General features: G+C 68.1%; 2 protein-coding genes across 2 annotated transcripts; one reads left to right on the top strand and one right to left on the bottom strand.

Moving 5' to 3' along the window:
• Positions 1–4,876: 4,876 nt before the first annotated feature.
• On the top strand, positions 4,877–9,460 carry CHLNCDRAFT_133300 (hypothetical protein; the record flags this gene model as incomplete). The annotated part of the gene is made up of 15 exons (XM_005852093.1): positions 4,877–4,900; positions 5,079–5,251; positions 5,385–5,814; positions 5,925–6,057; positions 6,211–6,323; positions 6,519–6,596; positions 6,820–6,962; positions 7,171–7,242; positions 7,379–7,482; positions 7,637–7,719; positions 8,013–8,221; positions 8,332–8,416; positions 8,597–8,696; positions 8,859–9,007; positions 9,236–9,460. 15 exons carry the CDS (start codon positions 4,877–4,879, stop codon positions 9,458–9,460), a joined length of 2,121 nt encoding a protein of 706 aa, XP_005852155.1.
• A 7,171-nt stretch (positions 9,461–16,631) lies between these two features.
• CHLNCDRAFT_17423 (hypothetical protein) lies at positions 16,632–17,738 on the bottom strand (the record flags this gene model as incomplete). The annotated part of the gene is made up of 4 exons (XM_005851764.1): positions 16,632–16,724; positions 17,033–17,073; positions 17,320–17,396; positions 17,578–17,738. Coding segments are annotated over 4 exons (372 nt in total), but the record flags the coding sequence as incomplete, so codon positions are not given.
• Positions 17,739–17,776: the final 38 nt, after the last annotated feature.

The raw sequence follows: 17,776 nt of genomic DNA, 5'->3' as shown, positions 1-17,776 counted from the left end.
GCGGCCATAGTGGCTCCTGGCAGCAGCCACGCCAGCCTCTCTCCTCTTCTAGCCCGCGCCTCAAGCTTACAACTCGAACCCTCTATGTATAGGGACTACTGACCGCTTGTGGGGCACGGGCAAGCGCACATGGCCGCACTGCAGCCGGGCGCACGCCAACCGCCGCTCCCGCTGACAACCCACCGCTCGCACACCAAGGCAAGGCCACGCAACTCAGCCGGCCCGCTTGGCCTTGTGCGCCTCCTTGAGCGCCTTGAAGCGCTTGAAGCAGTCCGCCTTGCTCTTGCCCGGCACCAGCGCCGCCACCTGGCCCCACCGGTCCTCGGCATCCTTGCCCACAGTCTTTAGCGCCTTGACCAGCGCCAGCTCCTGCTCCTCGTTCCACGCGTCGCCGGCAGCAGGGGCGGGCGCTGCGGCCGCCGCGGGTGCCGCGGCAGGCGCTGCGGGTGCCGCCGCCGCAGCCGCCGCAGCCAGCGGGTCCAGCAGCTGCACCGCCTCGCCCTTGAGCGTCACCTGCGCAGCCAAGGACGCGGCGCCCGCGCCAGCCTCAAGACCGCCCTGCCATCCGGCCTGTCGTCCTTGCATTAGCAGCAGGAGCTCGCGCGTGGTGACCTATCGCCTTCCCAGACTTCCATCCAAATCGGCCACGTGCTACACCCTTTCGTTTCTTTCGTGATCCAATCCGGAGCAGCCCCCCACTGGGTGGGCCCCCACTGGGTGGCACCCCACCCACCTGCACATCTGTGAAGGCCATGGCCCGGGAGTCCGCCTCCGCCTTGTTGGCCAGGTTGGCCTGCCGCTTCTTGGCCACCACAAACGTCTCCGCGTTGGCGGCCGCAAACTTGCCTGCGGCGGCGGCGGGGCCGGCGAGGTGCGCACCACTTGGCGGTGGTGGAAGGTTGGAATCAAGGCTGGGCGCACCGCGGGCCAGTGGCATCCTGCCGCGCCCAGCGTGCTCCTCAACACCACCACACTCACCCACACCCCACCCACACACACACTCACCCGCTTTCAGGCCGTGCTTCACCATGTCCAGAATCTCCTCCACAGTGCGAGTGCGCACATACCCCTGCACCACCTCCCACCGCTTGCCCGTGCCGGGCGGGAACTTGTCCAGCGCCTTGCGCAGCATGCGCACCTGCAGGGAGGGGGTGGGGGTGGTGGTGATGGAAGGAGGAGGGCACAGGGCATGACGACGGTTGCGGTGGGACAGAGGGCGGGGGCACAACGTCGGTGGTGGTGGGAGGGAAGGCAGGGGGGAAGTGGGAGCGACAGACGGGCTGATGGGGGCTGACGGAGGGACAGGCCAGCCTGCGGCCCCGACAGCTGCCTCGTGCAGCGCCGCCCCTGGCAACTGAGCACGTTGCTGTGCTGTGGTGCAGCCTCCAGCCCAGCCGCAAGCCCCGACCCAGCGAATGGGCGCCGGCGCCCGCCTCACCTCCTCCTCGCTCCACTCGCTCAGCTTGGCCTTGATCTGCTGCTTCTCCTTCTTGGCCTGGTCACGCAGGCTGGCCGCCACCTGCGCCGCCGCCGCCTGCTGCGCCGCCGCCTCGGCCGCCGCCGCCTGGCCCACCGCCGCCAGCTGGGCCGCCACGGCCGCCGCCTTGGCGTCGGCGTCCAGGTCAGCGGCTGCCAGCTGGTCGCACAGCTGCTGCATGGCTTCCAGGCCCAGGCTGCCGCACAGCGCCTCCACATCCTCGCCGCCCACCCGCCCAGGGGGCAGCCCCTCCTGCTGCGCGCCGCCGCCGCCGCCCGCCGCCGCCGCCGCCACGCCGCACAGGCGCCGCAGGCGCGCCCGCTCCCGCTGCAGCTGCTTCTTGTCCGCCTGCCGCTGCTTGCGCGCCTCGGCGGCGGCCGCCTCCTCCGCCGCCGCCTTGGCCGCCGCCTCCTCCGCCAGCCGCCGCTCCTCCTCCACCGCCCGCTGCTTCTCCGCCTCCTTCTCCGCCTTGCGCCGCTCGCGCTCGGCACGCTCCTCCTCCTTGCGCCGCAGGATCCTGCAGCAAAGCAAGTGGATGCATAAGGCGGGCCAGCCAGTGAAGCCAAGGAAGCGATCACAGCAGCACAGCGCGCGCTTTCCAAGGCGCCTGGAAGCAGCGCCACGGCGCTCTGGCGGCGGCGGCGGCGAGGCGGTGGGGCACAGCCAGCAGAGCGCGGCGCGGCAGGCAGGCCTGCTGCCACCCCGGTGCCAAAGAGCAGCGCACGCCAGGCGGTACCGCACCTGGGATCCTGGCGGTACGCGCTCTCCACAAAGTCGCGTATGCGCCTGAACTCTTCCTTCTTCCCCTTCTCCCGCAGCTTGTTGTTGTACCGCTCTATCCACCGCCGGTGGTCCCGCGACTCCGCCTGCGCCACCAGCATGTGCGTGGGGAGGTGCAGGAAGCGGCGGCGACGCGGTCGGCGAGCGAGATGCTCTGCGTGGAGAGCAGCAGGCACGAGGCCGGGGCGCAGCCAGGTGCGGCGCTGGCACGCTCAGCTCAGCGCGGCCCGCAGCCCCTGCCCAGCACCCCTTATTGTACCGCCTGCAGCTGCCTGTACCGCCCGCCCACCTGCTCGATGTCCTCCTCCTCGGGGTGAGGGAACTCGCGCCAGCTCTTGAAGGCATACCAGAAGTTGTAGAAGGCATCCACCTGCGGCACAGGTGGTGGCGGCGGCACGGGGGTTCACGATGGCGGCACGGCGGACGGGCAAAGGGCTCGGGATGATGGCGGCACATTCGGGACGATGGCAGCACAGCCACGTGCGCGTGCATGCCCGCGGCTGAGGGCAGGCGCCGAGGGCGGCCTGCTGGGCCCCGCTTCGCCTTGCCTGCCAGCCAGGCACACACACACACACACACACACACAAAGGCGCCAACAACACACGCATGCGCGCCCCCACCTTGTCCAGCGGCGTCTCGTCGTCTCCCACATCCGGCACGGGCTGGTTGGTGGACCAGCGCGCGTTGCGGCGGAAGGCGGCCCCAAACACCTTGTAGAAGTCGGCGGCGGCGCACTCGGTGGGCAGCGAGTCGTCAAAGTCGTCGGTGGAGTCGTACTCGCGACGCTGCGGTACGGTGCGGGAGGGGAGGCGGTATGGGGCGACGACGCATGACCAGGGCCGAGGCATGGGGCGAGCGCGGCGGCCAGCGTCGCAGCGCGCAGGTGCAGGGTGGCTGTGCTTGTGGGGTGGGCAGAATGGCAGATGAAGGGTGGAAGGGCAGCACACGCACACACACAGCGTGAGAGAACAAGGGCTTTAAGATCCCTGGGGTCCCAAAGCACCGCCGCCGCCACACCGGCAGCAGGCGCCGCCGCAGCGCCCGCCGCACCTTTGCCGGGTCCGACAGCGTCTCGTACGCCTCCTGCACCCGCTTGAACTTGTCCTCAATCGCTTTCTTGGCCTCCTCGTCGTCGGTCAGCGCCACGCCCTGCACACAACCAGGATGGGCGCAGGCGCCAGGAGGATGGGCAGGGGGAGGCGCAGGAGTGTTTGGCGAGGTGCCTCGGGGCGCCGGCGGGGTGCCTGGCATCGCCTGATGGCGGAGGCGCTGCCGCAAGAGAGGGCGACGCGCCGCAGCGGCCCCAAGCTCGCCTGCTTGTCCGGGTGGTGCAGCAGCGCAGACTTGCGGTAGGCGGCCTTGATCTGGTCGGCGGTGGCCGTCCAGCGCTGCAGCAGGGGCGGGGCGGCGCGGCGCGATGATCGCCCAGCGGCTGGGGGCGTGTGCCTGAGCGTGTGCCAGGGGCCGTGCTTGAAGAAAAATGATAAAATTGTGCGTGCTCGGCTGGGCCGGGCCGCAAGGCAGGCGGCTACAAGCCCGGCTGGCCGGGGAGGTGGGCGGAAGCAGGCCCCCGGCGCACCTCGTGCTGCAGGCCCAGCAGGCCATACAGGTCGTCCTCTGCCGACCGCTGCTTCTTCTTCTTCTTGCCCTTGCCCTTCCATTTGGCCCTGCGGGCAGCCGGTCAGCCAGGCAGGTAGCCAGGCGTGAGTGGCGGCGCTACTGGCGCGCGCGGCAGGGGCCGGCGCCGGCCGGGCAGCGGGAGGTTCCGGCGCCGGCAGCGCACCCTGCCACTCCCTCATCGTCCAGCGAGGCAAAGTCGGCGGTGCTGTTCTGGCGGCTGGGCTCGCTGCTGGATGCCTCATCGGCCGTCTCCTCCTCAGGCTCCTCTGCAGGCGGGCGGGCAGGCGGGCGGGCAGGGTCGGTGGGCGCCAGCCAGGCGGGAGGCCACAGAGGCACACCGCGGCGCCCAACGGTGCTGCCCACATGCAACATTCTCGGATGCGTGCAAGCTGGTGCGTGCAGCGGCGGCGGCTGCTGCTGCTGCTGCCGCCGCTGGTCGCCCAACGCACCGTACAGGCCAGCCTGCTTGAGGGCGCACAGGTGGAAGGGGTGGCCCGCCGCGTCCTTTGCGTAGCTCCTGGTGAGCGCGGTGAGCTGCGCATACACGGCCGCGCCGCCCTCGGGCACCAGAGCGGCGTTGTGAGTCAGCAGCCGCCGGTGGCGGTGGTGATGGTGGTGGTGGCGCCCGCCCCCCATGGCCGGTGCCTGCGCGACGGTGCGCTTCAGGCCAGCGCCGGGATGCTGTGCTGGGGGCCTGGCGTGTAAATGGTCGAGGCCGCACACTCAGTTGCAATGCATATGCGGCGTGCGCGCAGCTGCAGTGGCGGCGACGAGGTCGGCGAAACGGGCGGTGTGTGAATGCCCTATTCCATCATTACTTTTGAGGCCGGCGGCTCTTCCCTGGCACGTGGCAATTCTGTCGCAGCAGGGTGCCTTGGAGCGCTCTGCCGAACCCGATCATCGCACAGAGCGCTTGAGTTGGCCTTCAACGCATCAACAATAGAGCGCAAAACGAGTCTGGCCACCGAAAGCCGCGTCCCCAGCTTGCGCCCTACAGCTATGGTGAGCCCACGCTGCCTCCTGGTGTTCTGTCGATTGGACCTCGCTGCCGGCAGCGGGCCTGCAGTTGCGAGGCCGCTTGGCCGCCCAGCCGCCGCCAAGTCCCGCCGCCGCCGCTGCCGCCAAGTCCCACATGACGCCACACAGAGAGCTGCCACCACCACCGCCGCTGCTATCATCCCCGCGCCTGTCGACCTTGCAGGCCACCGCCATCACCGCCACCTCCCAGCAGTCGCGCTTCCACACGGAGACGCTGGAGACTGCCAGCCAGGATGTTGACCTGAGGGGCGTGCACCTGGCGGTGGGGGACCGCGAGCTGCTGGCCTCGGCGCACCTGCGCTTGACCGCGGGGCAGCGATACGGCCTGCTCGGCAGGTGGGGGAGGGCTGGCGAGGGGAGGCAGACAGGCTGGCGAGGGGCAAAGTCTCCAGTCGGTCTGGGTGCCCCCGCTTCCCCTGCCCAGGCCCCGGCTCGCTCCCCTGGTTGCACACGCACACGCCGCCCGCAGGAACGGCATCGGCAAGTCGACGCTGTTAAAGGCCGTGGGCATGGGGCTGGTGGTGGGGTTCCCAAAAAACCTGCGCTGCCTGTACGTGGACCAGCTGGAGGGCGTGGATCTAGAGCAGAGCGCGGTGGAGGTGGTGGTGGGCGCTGACGTGGCAGCCCAGCGTGCCCAGCGCGATTCTGAGGCCCTCGAGGCGGCCTTGGAGGGCGGCGACGGCGCCGACGTCGCCCGCACGCTGCGCCAGCTGCAGCTGGACAGGCTGGTGGACGAGGTGGGCGAGGCGCGGCAGACGGCGGAGCGGCGCAGCGGCGAGCGCGGGCTGGCGGCACGGCAGGCGCTGGTGGCGGCCGAGGCGCGGCTGGAGGCCGCGCAGCAGGCGCTGGGGGAGCCGGTGGGGGCGCAGGAGATGCACGGCGCGCTGGGGGTGGCGCAGGTGGGTCCATTCAAGCATCATATTCTTATCTTAAAACTTACTACTTGCACATCATACCTCTATGGAGAGGTCGTTGCTGCACCACCCCCCACCCCCTCCCCCTCACGCAGGACCTGCTGAACGACCTGTTTGAGCGGCTGTCCCTGCGGGAGCCGGAGGAGGCGGAGGCGCAGGCACGAGCCATACTCACGGGCCTGGGATTCACGCAGGCGCAGCAGGAGGCGCCGCTGGGGCAGCTGTCGGGTATGCGGGGGCAGCGGCGCTGCAACGGGGGTTCTGTTGCGACTGGCCAACTGACAGCTTGATGTTGCTGGGCGGCAGCCGGAGGGCGCGGAGTGTAGGAGCCTGCCCTCGCCGCTGCGGGCGTCGACGCTCGCCGCCGCCCCCCTGGTGCAGGCGGCTGGCGCATCCGTGTGTCGCTGGCGCAGGCCTTGTTCCTGCAGCCCGACCTGCTGCTGCTGGACGAGCCCACCAACCACCTGGACCTGCCTGGCATCATCTGGCTGCAGGTGGGGCGGCGCCCTGGTGCCTGCCTGCCTGCCGGCTGGCCTACCTGCCTGCCTGCTGCCTTGGCAGCCCTGCGGTTTGGCAGCCCTGGCAACGCTTGGTGCCCAGCGGCCAGCCCTGCATCGGCACTCGCCTGCCCCGCCCGCCTGGCTGCCGTCCTTCCTACCTCCCGCCCCTGCCTGCCCGCCTCCCCGCAGCGCTACCTGCGCAAGCTGGAGCGCACCACGCTGGTGGTGGTATCCCACGACCGAGCCTTCCTCAACGCTGTGGCCCAGGTGGGCTGCGGCCCTGCTCAGCACACCGCCCGGCTCCGCCCCCTGCCGCCCTGCTCGGGCCCTGCCGCCCTGCGCGCTGCACCACGCCTCCCAGTCCACCACCACACCTCACCCCTCTGCCGCCTCGCTGCCGACCATGCTGTGGAGGCTTTATGCTCACGCCACGTCACCACCACCTTGCCCCCCACCAACACACACACACACACACACACACTCGCCGCAGGAGATCATCGTCTTCCGCAAGCAGCAGCTGTCCTACTACGGCGGCAACTACGACGAGTATGTGGCGCAGGTGGAGGAGCGCCAGCTGCACCAGCAGCGCCTGGCCGACGGCATCGAGCGCAAGCGGGAGCACATGGAGAAGAGGTGGGAGGGTGGCTGGTGGGTGGTGGGGAGTGATATGCAGGCATGTGTGCGGGTGTGTGGGAGGGGTGGTGGTGGGGTGGGGACCCCACACCGGGAGGTGGCGCAGGGCGCCGTGGTGGGGAGCATGGCGGCGCCTGCAGCGTGTGCAGTCTGGTGAGCGCCACGGGCCTGCGCCACCGACGCCGCCTGCACCCCGCCTCGCCCACAGCATCCAGGAGGGTCTGAAGCAAGCGAAAAAGGCGGGGGACGACAAGAAGCTGGGCATGGTGGCGTCCCGCAAGTGAGCAGGGTCGAAGGGCGGGGCTCACCTAGGCGCCACTGGTGCAGCCAGTGCTGCCAGCTGCTTGGGTGTGGCGGTGCGGCAGGTCGGGGTGGCGATGCCGCCGCTGCCGTCCCTGCCGGCCGTGGCCCCGCAGGAAGAAGCTGGAGAACCGGATGGGGATGGAGAAGAATGCGGCGGGGCACCGCCTGCGCCTCAACAAGGACATGGTCGGCTACTTTGACGCCGCTCGGCAGCAGGGTGGGTGTTGTAACCGAACGGATTTGATGTGGGGCTGCGCTGCGCAGGTGCCCAAGGGACAGGCCTGTTGATGTGTTGGGGAGCAGGCGCCTCGCCGCGGATGGTGGGGTTGCTGAGCGGCGCCGCCCGCGGTCGTGCCTGCTGCCGCCTGCAGCGGATGTGGAGGAGAAGGAGGCGAACCCGCCCTGGAAGGTGCAGGAGCCCGACCCGCTGCGCCACAAGGGGCCGGTGGTGCAGGTACGGCACACCGCGTGGGGGAGGAGCCGCTGCTGGACCTGTGGTGTGGTCACTGTGCGGGCCGGCGCAGCGGCAGGGCTGCCTCGCTATCCTGCCATCAACCCTACCTTGCTCGTACACACCCCCACTCCGCGGCCTAAACGAAACCCAATTACACACCCCACCACCACCGCCACCGCCACCACCACCACCACCACCGCCGCCGCCGCCGCCGCCGCCGCCGTTGCCGCCGCCACCACCGCTTACACACACAACCCTGTGGCTCCTCCACCCCACCCACCCCGCCGCCGCAGCTGGAGGCGGTGTCTTGCGGCTACCGCCGCAGCCGGCCGGTGCTCAAGGGGGTGACGCTGTGCGTGGAGCAGGGGGAGCGGGTGGCGCTGGTGGGACCCAACGGGGAGGGCAAGAGTACCCTGGTCAAGACGATGATTGCCCAGCTGCCGGCGCTGGCGGGCACGGTGCAGACCCACAGGCGAGTGGGTGGCTGGGTGGCTGCATCAATGTATCAATGCAGCCTCGTACGGTGCCTCGCATGCCTCCTGCTTTGCCGGGCTGCCCAGGTGCCGCCCCGCTCGATCGTAGCGCTGCCCTGGCGCCCGCCCACCCTTGCAGCTCGGCACGCATCGCCTACTTCCAGCAGACGCAGGTGGAGGAGATGTGTGCGCAGCAGGATGCCACGGCGCTCAGCTACATGCAGGTGGGGGGGGGGGGGTGGAGGGAGGGAGGTGCGAGGGCCAGGGCGGCATGCCACAGCATGCCCGCTCTTCAATCCCTAGGGCCTGTAACAGGTCTGAGGGCAAGGGAGGGGCGTGGCATCTCTCCAGCCGGGCTTGTCCTCGGCGCTGCCACAGTCCCCCCCCTGCCACCACCGGTGCAGGAGAAGTGGCCCGCCGCGCGGGAGCAGGAGCTGCGCAACCACCTGGGGTCGTTTGGGTGCAAGGGAGGCACCGCCACGCAGCCGCTGCGCACGCTGTCAGGTCGGTCTGTGGCGGTTGGGCCCAGGGGCAGCCAGGGGCAGCCAATTGCCTGTCTAGATGCGGCGCCCCGGAGCAGCCAATCGCGTCCCGCCTACCCGCTCGCCCCATGTACCCCACCACACCACCTCACCGGGCGTGTGCCTGCCCTCCCCGTCGCCGCAGGCGGGCAGGCCGTGCGTGTGGCGCTGGCGGCGGCCTTCTACGGGCGCCCCCACCTGCTCATCCTGGATGAGCCCAGCAACCACCTGGACCTGGGCGGCGTGGAGAGCCTGGCGGAGGCGTTGCGGCAGTACGGCGGCAGCGTGCTGCTGGTGTCGCACGACCAGGCAAGCGCGGCGGGCACAGCACGGCACTGCACAGCAGACTCAGCAGGCACAGCATGGCAGGCAGCAAAAGCAGGCAGACGCCGATGGAGCAGCGGCGCGGTTGGCTATGGCCGGTCGATCAGGCTGCCAAGTCATGGTGTGTACCACACACCATGACTTGACACTCCCTATGCTTAGTGCTCATCCTGCCCCTCCCGCTCCCGTCATGTGCAGTGGCTGGTGCAGCAGGCGGCGCAGCGCGTGTTCCTGGTGGCCGCCGGGGAGCTGAAGCTGCTGGAGGGCGGCGTGGCTGAGTATGTGAAGACATTGAGCGGCACGGGGAAGAAGAAGGCGGCAGCGGGAGGCGCGAAAAAGGGCGGCAGCGCCGCGGCCGCCGGCAGCAGCAGCGGCACCAAGGGCGGCGGCCAGAAGAAGCCTGGCGGGAGCCAGAAGCGGTAGCGCCTCTCGCGTTGTTGTATTTGTTTGTGTCACCGGGTCGGCGCACGTTTACCCGCCCGATTTCATCCAGCACTGCGAAGCGTGTCGTATTGCAATAATTGAACTTACAAAAATGAGATTGATCAACGTTGGAAACGAAACGCAACAACAAGCCTCACGCACAATCAGCACAAGTAACAATGAACATTTGCAATCACGCAGTGCCGCGCCACCTGACCCGCTGCATCACTGCTCTGTTGGAGGCGGGCCCTGGCGCCTGCGGCTGTCAGGGGTCATAGTAGCGCCCGCTGGTGCTCATCTGCACTCCGCTCCTCTGCTGCTGCGCCGGCGGGTACGCGGCCCACCCCGAGGGCTGATTGTGCGGCGAGGGCGCATGCCAGCCTCCGCCGCGAGGGTCCTCCTCAAACCTGCGGCAGGGCGGGTGAATGCATGAGATGCAGCGGCAGTATCCCCTCAGCTCCTGCCTGACAAGTTGCGGCCTGGCCTGGCCTGGCCTGGCTGGCTGGCGAGGCAGGCCAGCAGGCAACCCACACGCACCTCTCGAAGCGGTTGGTGCTCAGCGGGTTGGCGCCGCTGGCCAGGTGGCGCCGCTTGCGCCAGTAGAAGACGCCCGCCACGCCGGCGCCAATCGCCAGAATAACTGCAGGGGTGGCAGGCGGGGAGAGGGACGGGCGCGCAGCCCGACAGCCGGTTGGAATGTCGGCGTGCATGCGGCTGGCAGGCCAGGCAGCCCGAGGCAGCCGCTATTTCAAAGGGGGCCGCAGAAGAACGGGAGACGGAAAGCAGCGGCAGGCCCACCTGCAATGGCGATGCCCGCAGCAGCTCCCGTGCTCAAGCCGCTGCTGCCGTCGTCGCTGTCGCTGCTGGTGTCGCTGGGCGCGGGAGCCGGCTCCGGCGACTTGTCAGGTGCAGGCGACTCCTCCAGCCCAGGCGATTGGGGGGGGTCCGGAGAGGCTGCACAGGCACAGGCGGGGCGGCAGCGCAGAGGACAGCAGTGAATGGCAGTGATGCTGGCCGGCTTGCGGGCTACCTGGCTGGCGGCCGGCGCTGCCCCGGTCGTTTCCAGGGCGGCGCCCCTGGGACGGCAAGACACGCAAGACAGAAACGGCTGAACAGGCTGACAGGGCAACACCGCCGCGGCTCCTGGCCTGGCTTGCCCATGCGCAATGCGCGGCGTGCACCTGCGGGCGGCGCCGCCGTCTCCTCGCAGCTGGCGCCGGTGTAGCCAAAGTCTGCGCAATCCCCGCTCTCAAAGCTGTTGCCCGTCAGGTTGACGCTGGGCACCGGTACCAGCGTCTTCACGCTGCTGTAGGCCAGCCATTGGGGCAGGGCGCCTGCGACAGGAGAAGAGAGTAAACGCAGCGCACAGGGCGTGGTCAGAGAGGCTGCAGGCGTAAGCACATGCTGGCATGCGGGAGGCGGCATGTGTGACGCGGGCCTGCAGCTCGGCAGGGCGAGGCAGGCGCCGCAACAGCCGGCTCGTCGGCTGGGCAAGCTGTGAGCGGCGCTGAGGGCGGCGAGGGACCGGCTGCCTCTGCTGTGCTGCTGCGGCGCCCTCCCTCACCCGTCAGCGAGTTGTTGGCCAGGCTGAAGAGCGTGTCGGTTGAGAAGGTGCCGTTGGCGGCGAACATTCCAAACTGCTGCCAGTCGTCGGGGATGGTGCCTGCAGGCAAGGGAGCGGTGGTGGTGTGGTGGTGGTGGTGTGTGGAAGGGGTGGGCTGCGTGCCAGCAGAAGCATGCTCAAGAGCTCAAGTGTATGCACGCAAGAGCCCGCCTGTCCGCAGAATCGGCACGCCATGGGGAGAGCCTCAGTTGATTGCTTGCCTGAGAAGTTGTTGAGGCTGGCGGAGAAGATGTGGACACTGGTGAACAGGGTCCCTTCCTTCTCTGGGAGTGTGGTTCCGTTGGTCAGGCTGGGTAGGGTGCCACTGCATGGAAGCAAAGTGCCAGCCGCGGTCATAGCCAGACCATCACCACGAGCAGCAGGGTGGTGGCGCAGCTAGGACGGCAGGGAGGCCGGCAGGCAGCAAGGCAGGCGGCGGTGGCGCGCGCCTGAGCTTGTTGTTGGAAATGTCCAGATCGAGCAGGGTGGGCAGATCACCAAACCCTGTGGGGAACTGACCCTGCAGCGAGAGGAGCGGCAGCCGCAGCATTCAGGGTCAGAGGCTGTCACTTGGTGTGGAGGTGGCAGGGGGCTGTGCCACGCATGCACCATGCCAGGCCAGGACGGTTCCTTTGGGGAGCGGCCCAGCAATGCCAGCAGCCTGCAGCTCTTGCCTGCAGCTTGTTGTTGCCAAGCAGGATGGTTTGAAGCGGCGGACGTGTAACGAATGTACCCAGGCTGTCCCAGGCTCCAAGCCACCCCTGCTCGCGGGCATCCTGGCCGCTGGGGAGCTGCAGAGCAGTAGGACGGGCGGCGGGATGGGCGGCAGGACAGCGGTGAACAGCTAATGTCAGGGCAGCTGCCAGCGGCCAAAGCCTCGCTGCATTCAAACAAAGCAGCCGGCAGCCGCGGCAGACCCTCCCTTTACCTGGTCCAGCTGGTTGTTGCTGAGGTCGATTGCCTCCAAGCTCGTCTCATCCAACATGCTGGGCCCAAAGAAGGCGCCTGCAGGCCAAGGGCGGGCAGAGGCAAAGCGCCGGTGGGTGGGCGATGCCCGGATGCGAGGCGAGCCAGCGCAGCGACGGAGGACAGACGCCAGGCAAGACGCAAAGGGTGGGCGACAGCGCACCTGACAGCGCGTTGTTGCTCAAGTCCAGCCTGATGAGGTTTGGAGGGATGGCAATGGCCGCAGAGGACTCGCCCCTGTCGGGCACCAGAGTGCCTGCGACGGCACTCAGGGGTAGCCAGGGCTGTCAGCCGGGCGCGCAGATGGGCAGGAGGGCTACCGCAAACACAGCTCCCCAGAGTGTGGAGGTGGTGGTTGCGTGTGCGTATGCATGTGTGCGGTGGTGCTGCAGGCAGGCCGGAGGGCTGGCAAGATGGACCCGCCCCTCCGAGGCTCACCTGAGATGTTGTTACTGCTCATGTCCACCCACGTCAGCTCCGTCTGCCTGAGCCAGCCCTCGGGCAGGTCGCCGCTGAGATCGTTCTGCGCATCGGAGTCGCGGGGCGAAGCCAAGTAGCCAACACCAAAGGGTCAGACAGCTGGCAGGTAGAACAGGCGCAGCCATGTGCAGTTACGGTGACGGGCAGGGGGCAAGCTGGGCGTGCGGCGGCGGTATGCAGCATAAGCAGGCTCACGTTGGCCAGCCGCAGCACTTGGAGCGAGGGCTCTCCGCTCCCAGGGTTCATGTCCTGGCAATGGGAGAGCAAAGCAAGGTGGGGATCCAGGCTGCACCACCCCGCACTGGCTCATGCCCAACCGCCCCTCCCCTGACATCCCGGCAGGCAAGCTGCATGGCATGTGCATGTGCAAGGTTGGCAGCGTGCTCACAGGCAGTGCTCCCGACAGCTTATTGTTGGAAGCAATCAGCTCCTGCATCAACAGCGTGGTGGACCTGCACCGCAGCGCGGCAAGGGGCGGCACTTGGCCACACTGCTGGCCCTTGCAAGCACGCACTTGCATGCAGGGCCAGCAGTGCACGCCAGGCAACAGAAGACGATGGCACCACAACAGTGACAGCAGCAGCAGCAGCAGTGGCAGATGCTCACCCGAAAAACATGCATTCCGGAAGGCCGCCGGTGAGTGACATGGCATTGATGTTGATCACTTTTGCAATCTGCAGGTAGAAAGAACATGCCACGCGGTAAGGATGGTGGGGAAGTGGGCCGGTGGGCAGACGGCACAGCAGGCACGTGGGCGGGCTGGTAGCAACAGCAGGCGCACCTCAGAAGCACCCTGGAACCAGCAAGCGCAGGATGCTAGCAGCGGGTGCCATGCCTGGCTCCCCGAGCGGCTGGAGCCCTCATCGCACCTGTGCCAGCGCGCACACCCCGTCCTCGCCGTCGGTGGATAGCGGCCCGCTGATGCGCACATCCCCCTCCAGGTTCACCTCCTCCAGCACCTCCATGGTGGCCAGCGAGTCGGAAATGACGCTGAGGCTGCCCTGCACGTGGGCATAGCAGCAGGTGGGGGGGCACGCAGGGTCGGCGGCCAGGCGCCAGTCGCACGAGGGCCCCAGCCAGCCCACCAGCCAGCCGTGGTGGCAGCCAGGCAGGCACTGAGGTGTCTTGAATGAGTGGCGCTGGCCACTGGCCCTTCCAGCGCCTCACCTTGAGGTTTGGGTTGTCCCGCAGGTTGAGCACCCGGAGCTGGGTGAAGTTGAGGATGGCATCCAGCGGGAAGTCGCACAGCAGGTTGTACCCTGCAGTACCGCCAGGGAGCGAGCGGGCATGGCAGCCAGGGAGGTGGAGCGGGCAGGCTGGCACAGCCGAAGCAGTGCCATCCGAAGGCCAAACAAGGGCCTCCTGCTTTGATTCAGAGCCTGGCAGCTGCCCAGGGCAGTCCAGCTGGCCCCTCACATCCTCGCTGGCCAGCGGCAGCGGCAGCCGCACCCCACCCACCCCGCATGTTGAGCTCCACCAGTTCCCCCCCCTCGTTGCAGCTGTTCATGCTCAGGGCACACAGGTTGGTGACGTCGGCAGCCGTGTTCTGCACGGGACAGGGGGCGAGGCGGGCAAAGGGCAAGTAGCAGCAGTCAGATGATACCAGATTGTCCTATACAGGGGGTACTGTCCTAAGTTGGTGAGGGCTCGTCTCGTCCCACCCATGCATCCCCAAGCGATGGCCTGCCCGCCAGCTGCCTGGCACAGCCGCACTCGCCTGGCGCCACGCCGTGCAGCGCTTGGTGTTGTGGCAGCAGCTGCAAGGCCATCAAATGAACGCAGGTGTCGCCAGCAGGCGCTGGCAGCCTTGTGCATTGCGCCGACCGGCTTCAGAGCAGGCCAGCCAGCCCAGGGGCACACACACCGCAAGCAGCCGGCTAGCGGCGGCTGGCGGCGCTTGCCTGTCGAAAATAGCCTGCGCAGCGGCCTGCTCTGACTCTACAAGCTGCGGAGTGGACTCCAAATACTCCACACTGCACACAAGCCAGACCAGATGAGATGGGAAGCCGGTGGGCCAGCCCGGGAGGCATCACACATTGAGGCTGCCTGCGCAAGGTCCCACGCCGCTTCTGCCCATGCCTGGCTGGGCGGCCCCACTCACCCGAGCGCAAACTTGAGTGGCTCGCTGCTGGGGCCCCTATTGGAGACAGCACACCTGCAGGCAACCAGCGCCAAACTCGTGTTGGTAGCCCAATTCCCACCACCGTAGGTAACACAACACCCATCACGACCGCGCATCGACAACAGCGGCCCACCTGACATTCGTCTCATTTCCAAAATCTGCAGATGAGATGGTCACGCTGGGAGCCAGCGCCCGCTGTTCTGCATGCAGGGCAAGGCCCCGACGCAAGCACCGACGCAGATTTCAGCACGGCAGCATGAATGAATACGGCCCACCCAAACGTTGGAGGGATGGTGCGTGCCACATGGCACAGCATGCTGTGGCCAGGGAGCACAGGCGGCATGTCACATTTGAGGGATGCTTGCTGCGGCAGGGCACCGCGGCAGGGCACCGCGGTCGTTCAGCCTGTCGCCACAACCGCGGGGCAGCCAAATTGCGCCGCCCAGCCCCACCTCCCACATAATCGGCGTTGTCATTGCTGGGCACTTCATCATTGGAAGGCAGATTGCCCAGCATGCGGCAGTACAGCCCGGGCAGGCTCTTGGTATCCGCAGCCCCTGCAGCGCCGCACAACAGCAGGCGATGGCCGCCAACCAACAGGCTGCTACCTGCTGGTGCTAGAGTTGCAGTGCTAAAGCGCGCCAGTGCTGGCCAGCTGCTGTGTTCTCACTGCACCAGCTGCGGCCGCTGCTCCCCGGGAAGCGGTACCTGATGCTGTGATGATCAGGCCAGTGGCGTTCTTCGGCAGGGTGATGTCATAAACGGGTGTGGGGCTACCCTGCGGCCAACAAGGGAAGAAAGCGGGGGACCGGCGAGGAGTGGGCAGCAGTCGCGCATGGCAGCAGGTAGCGAAGCTGGCGCCGGCAGGGTGGTGCCCACAGCAGCGGCTGCTCACCACCACCACCACGCCTGGCGTGTCCATCGCTTCAGTCACTTCAGTGGTGTTCAGTGTGGCCGCCTGCGACAGTTGGGCCGCCCAGGCCGTCGCCAGCAGCAGGGCAGCTGCCAGCCGGCTCAGGCTGAGGCACCTCATTAACCTGCAGGCACAGGAAGGCATGCACCAAGCATACATCACTGATGTCGCATTGGCCTCCCAGAGGTCGAAAACATCGGGAGGCGGCAGCGAGCGGCGGCAAGTGGCGGGGCAAGTGGCGGCGCCAGCGAGCGGCACCAGTCGCAGCAGCTCTCGGTGCCTGACACAGCTCAACCCGCACGCCCTCACCCCACTGTCCCCACTCCAGATCGAGCGCTTGGAGCTCAGGGCCCGAACACGGCGTGCCGCGGGGTTTGAGAGTTGGAATCAGCCACGCCCGCTGCTCGCTGCGGCAATCCCAGAAGTGCCGCTGGCTGCTGCTTCGGCGATTGGCTGGCCGAACTACGCAGCCAAGCAGAGCATGTACCGCTTTTCCGTACAGGTTTAACTAGTCGACTCATGAGCCACGTAACAGGGCAGAACTTGGCTCTGCAGGCCAGCGTTGAGGCATATGTCCCATTGGGCTTCGGTGCTGCCACCCGATCTGGCGCCACCTGGTGCCGTCTGCGCCACCGCCCAGCAGCGGGGTGTAGTCTTGAGTGACGAACACGCGAGCTTGACAACAGGACACATACATGTAGCACATAAAAACCCGAAACACTTATTTCTGGATCACTTGTCAGTCGTAAATGAGTGGCGGCCGCAACAATACCTCACAAGCCGCCGGGAGCCCGCAGCAGCCAGGCGGGCGCGGCAAGCAGTCCCAGCAGCAGCAGCGCCGACAGCGCCCGGCCCGTGGCGCTGTTGCTGACAGCGGGGCCGGGCGCGGGGCTGGGTGCGGGGATGGGCCCGCATGTGCCCTCCGGTACCCTGACCAGCTCCACCCGGTCAGCTGCGGCAGGGCAGGGCCAGGGAAGGTGGGGTTGGGGTGTGTGGTGGTGGACAAGGTTGGGTGTGGTGGGAGCTGGGCTGGGCTCCATGCCAGGTGGCAGGCGCCCGGCTCACCATCGCCTGCGCCCAGCCCCTCGTTGCGGTTCCACTGCCACACGGCATGCGTGTCGTTGAGCAGCTCCAGCAGGCCGAAGCCGAAGCTCTGCTCCCTAAAGGCGGACCAGGCGGGCTGGGAGGTGGGGCAGAACAGGCCGTCCTGCAGCGTGATGACCGGTTCCTCGCGGTCGATGGGCTGGAAGGGAGGCACCTGCAGCACAGAAAGCGGGGCAGGAGTGGTTGTTGGGTGGCGGGTGGCAGAGTACTGGTGTGTGTGAGTGTGTGTGTGTGTGTGTGTGTGTGTGTGTGCGCGCGCGCGCGCGCGCGCGTACGCGCGCGGCTGTGTGTGGCGGAGGGAGAGGCGGCAAAAGGTCCCACGCGCAGCCCGGGATGGAGGGGGCAGGCGCAGGCGCGCGCGGCGGGCTCACCACGTACAGCGACAGGTTGGCGCAGTACGCCTCCTGCGGCTGGGCGTCGATGAACTGGGTGGACAGGCCCTCCACGTTGCCGCCGTCGCCTGCAGGGGCGGCGCAGGCGCGGGGAGCAGCTCCCTTGAAATCAAGCAGGACAGCTGGCGGGCAGCCCTTGAGGCGTGCTGCTGGGCCCTGCCACTGGGCCCTGCCACGGCTGCAGCGAGGAGGCACAGCCAGCCAGCCAGCCAGCCAGCCCAGCCCAGCCCAGGCGGCGTGCCTCGCTGGCATGCCGCCGCGCCGCCTGCTCGCCGGCACCCTGCTCGCCTATGGTGATGTAGATGGGGCCGCAGGAGTCGCGAGAGTAGTTGAAGATTGGGAAAGTCCTCTCGTAGCTGCGGGGCAGGCGGGATGGGTGTGTGCAGTGGGGAAGCTGGGTTCGGGATGGGATTCCAGGGGGGAGGGGATGGGGCACGGTGGATGGGCGCTGGGCGGTTGACCTGGCGGGCCCAGCTGTTGCTGCAAAGCGCTGCCCGGTGCTGCCCCGCTGGCTGGTCCCCTGCCCAGCGCACGCACGCGTGTGTGTGGCCTGAGAACACCAGGTCTGCGCCGTGCTGGTGGAGCAGGGGCTCGTACACTGTGCGGAAGGTGTTGCCCTGCATGTACTGAGCCACATAGCTGTGGTAGTAGCTGGTGTGGAAGTAGACAACCAGCCAGGGGGTGCGCGCGCGGTCCACTGCGAGGCAGGGGGAAGGTGGGGGCAGGGAGGGAGGTG

Source organism: Chlorella variabilis, assembly GCF_000147415.1.
Source record: "Chlorella variabilis unplaced genomic scaffold CHLNCscaffold_1, whole genome shotgun sequence".
NCBI lineage: Eukaryota > Viridiplantae > Chlorophyta > Trebouxiophyceae > Chlorellales > Chlorellaceae > Chlorella > Chlorella variabilis.
The sequence above is the reverse complement of the archived record's forward strand: the minus strand, read 5'-3'. Positions and strand labels throughout refer to the sequence as shown.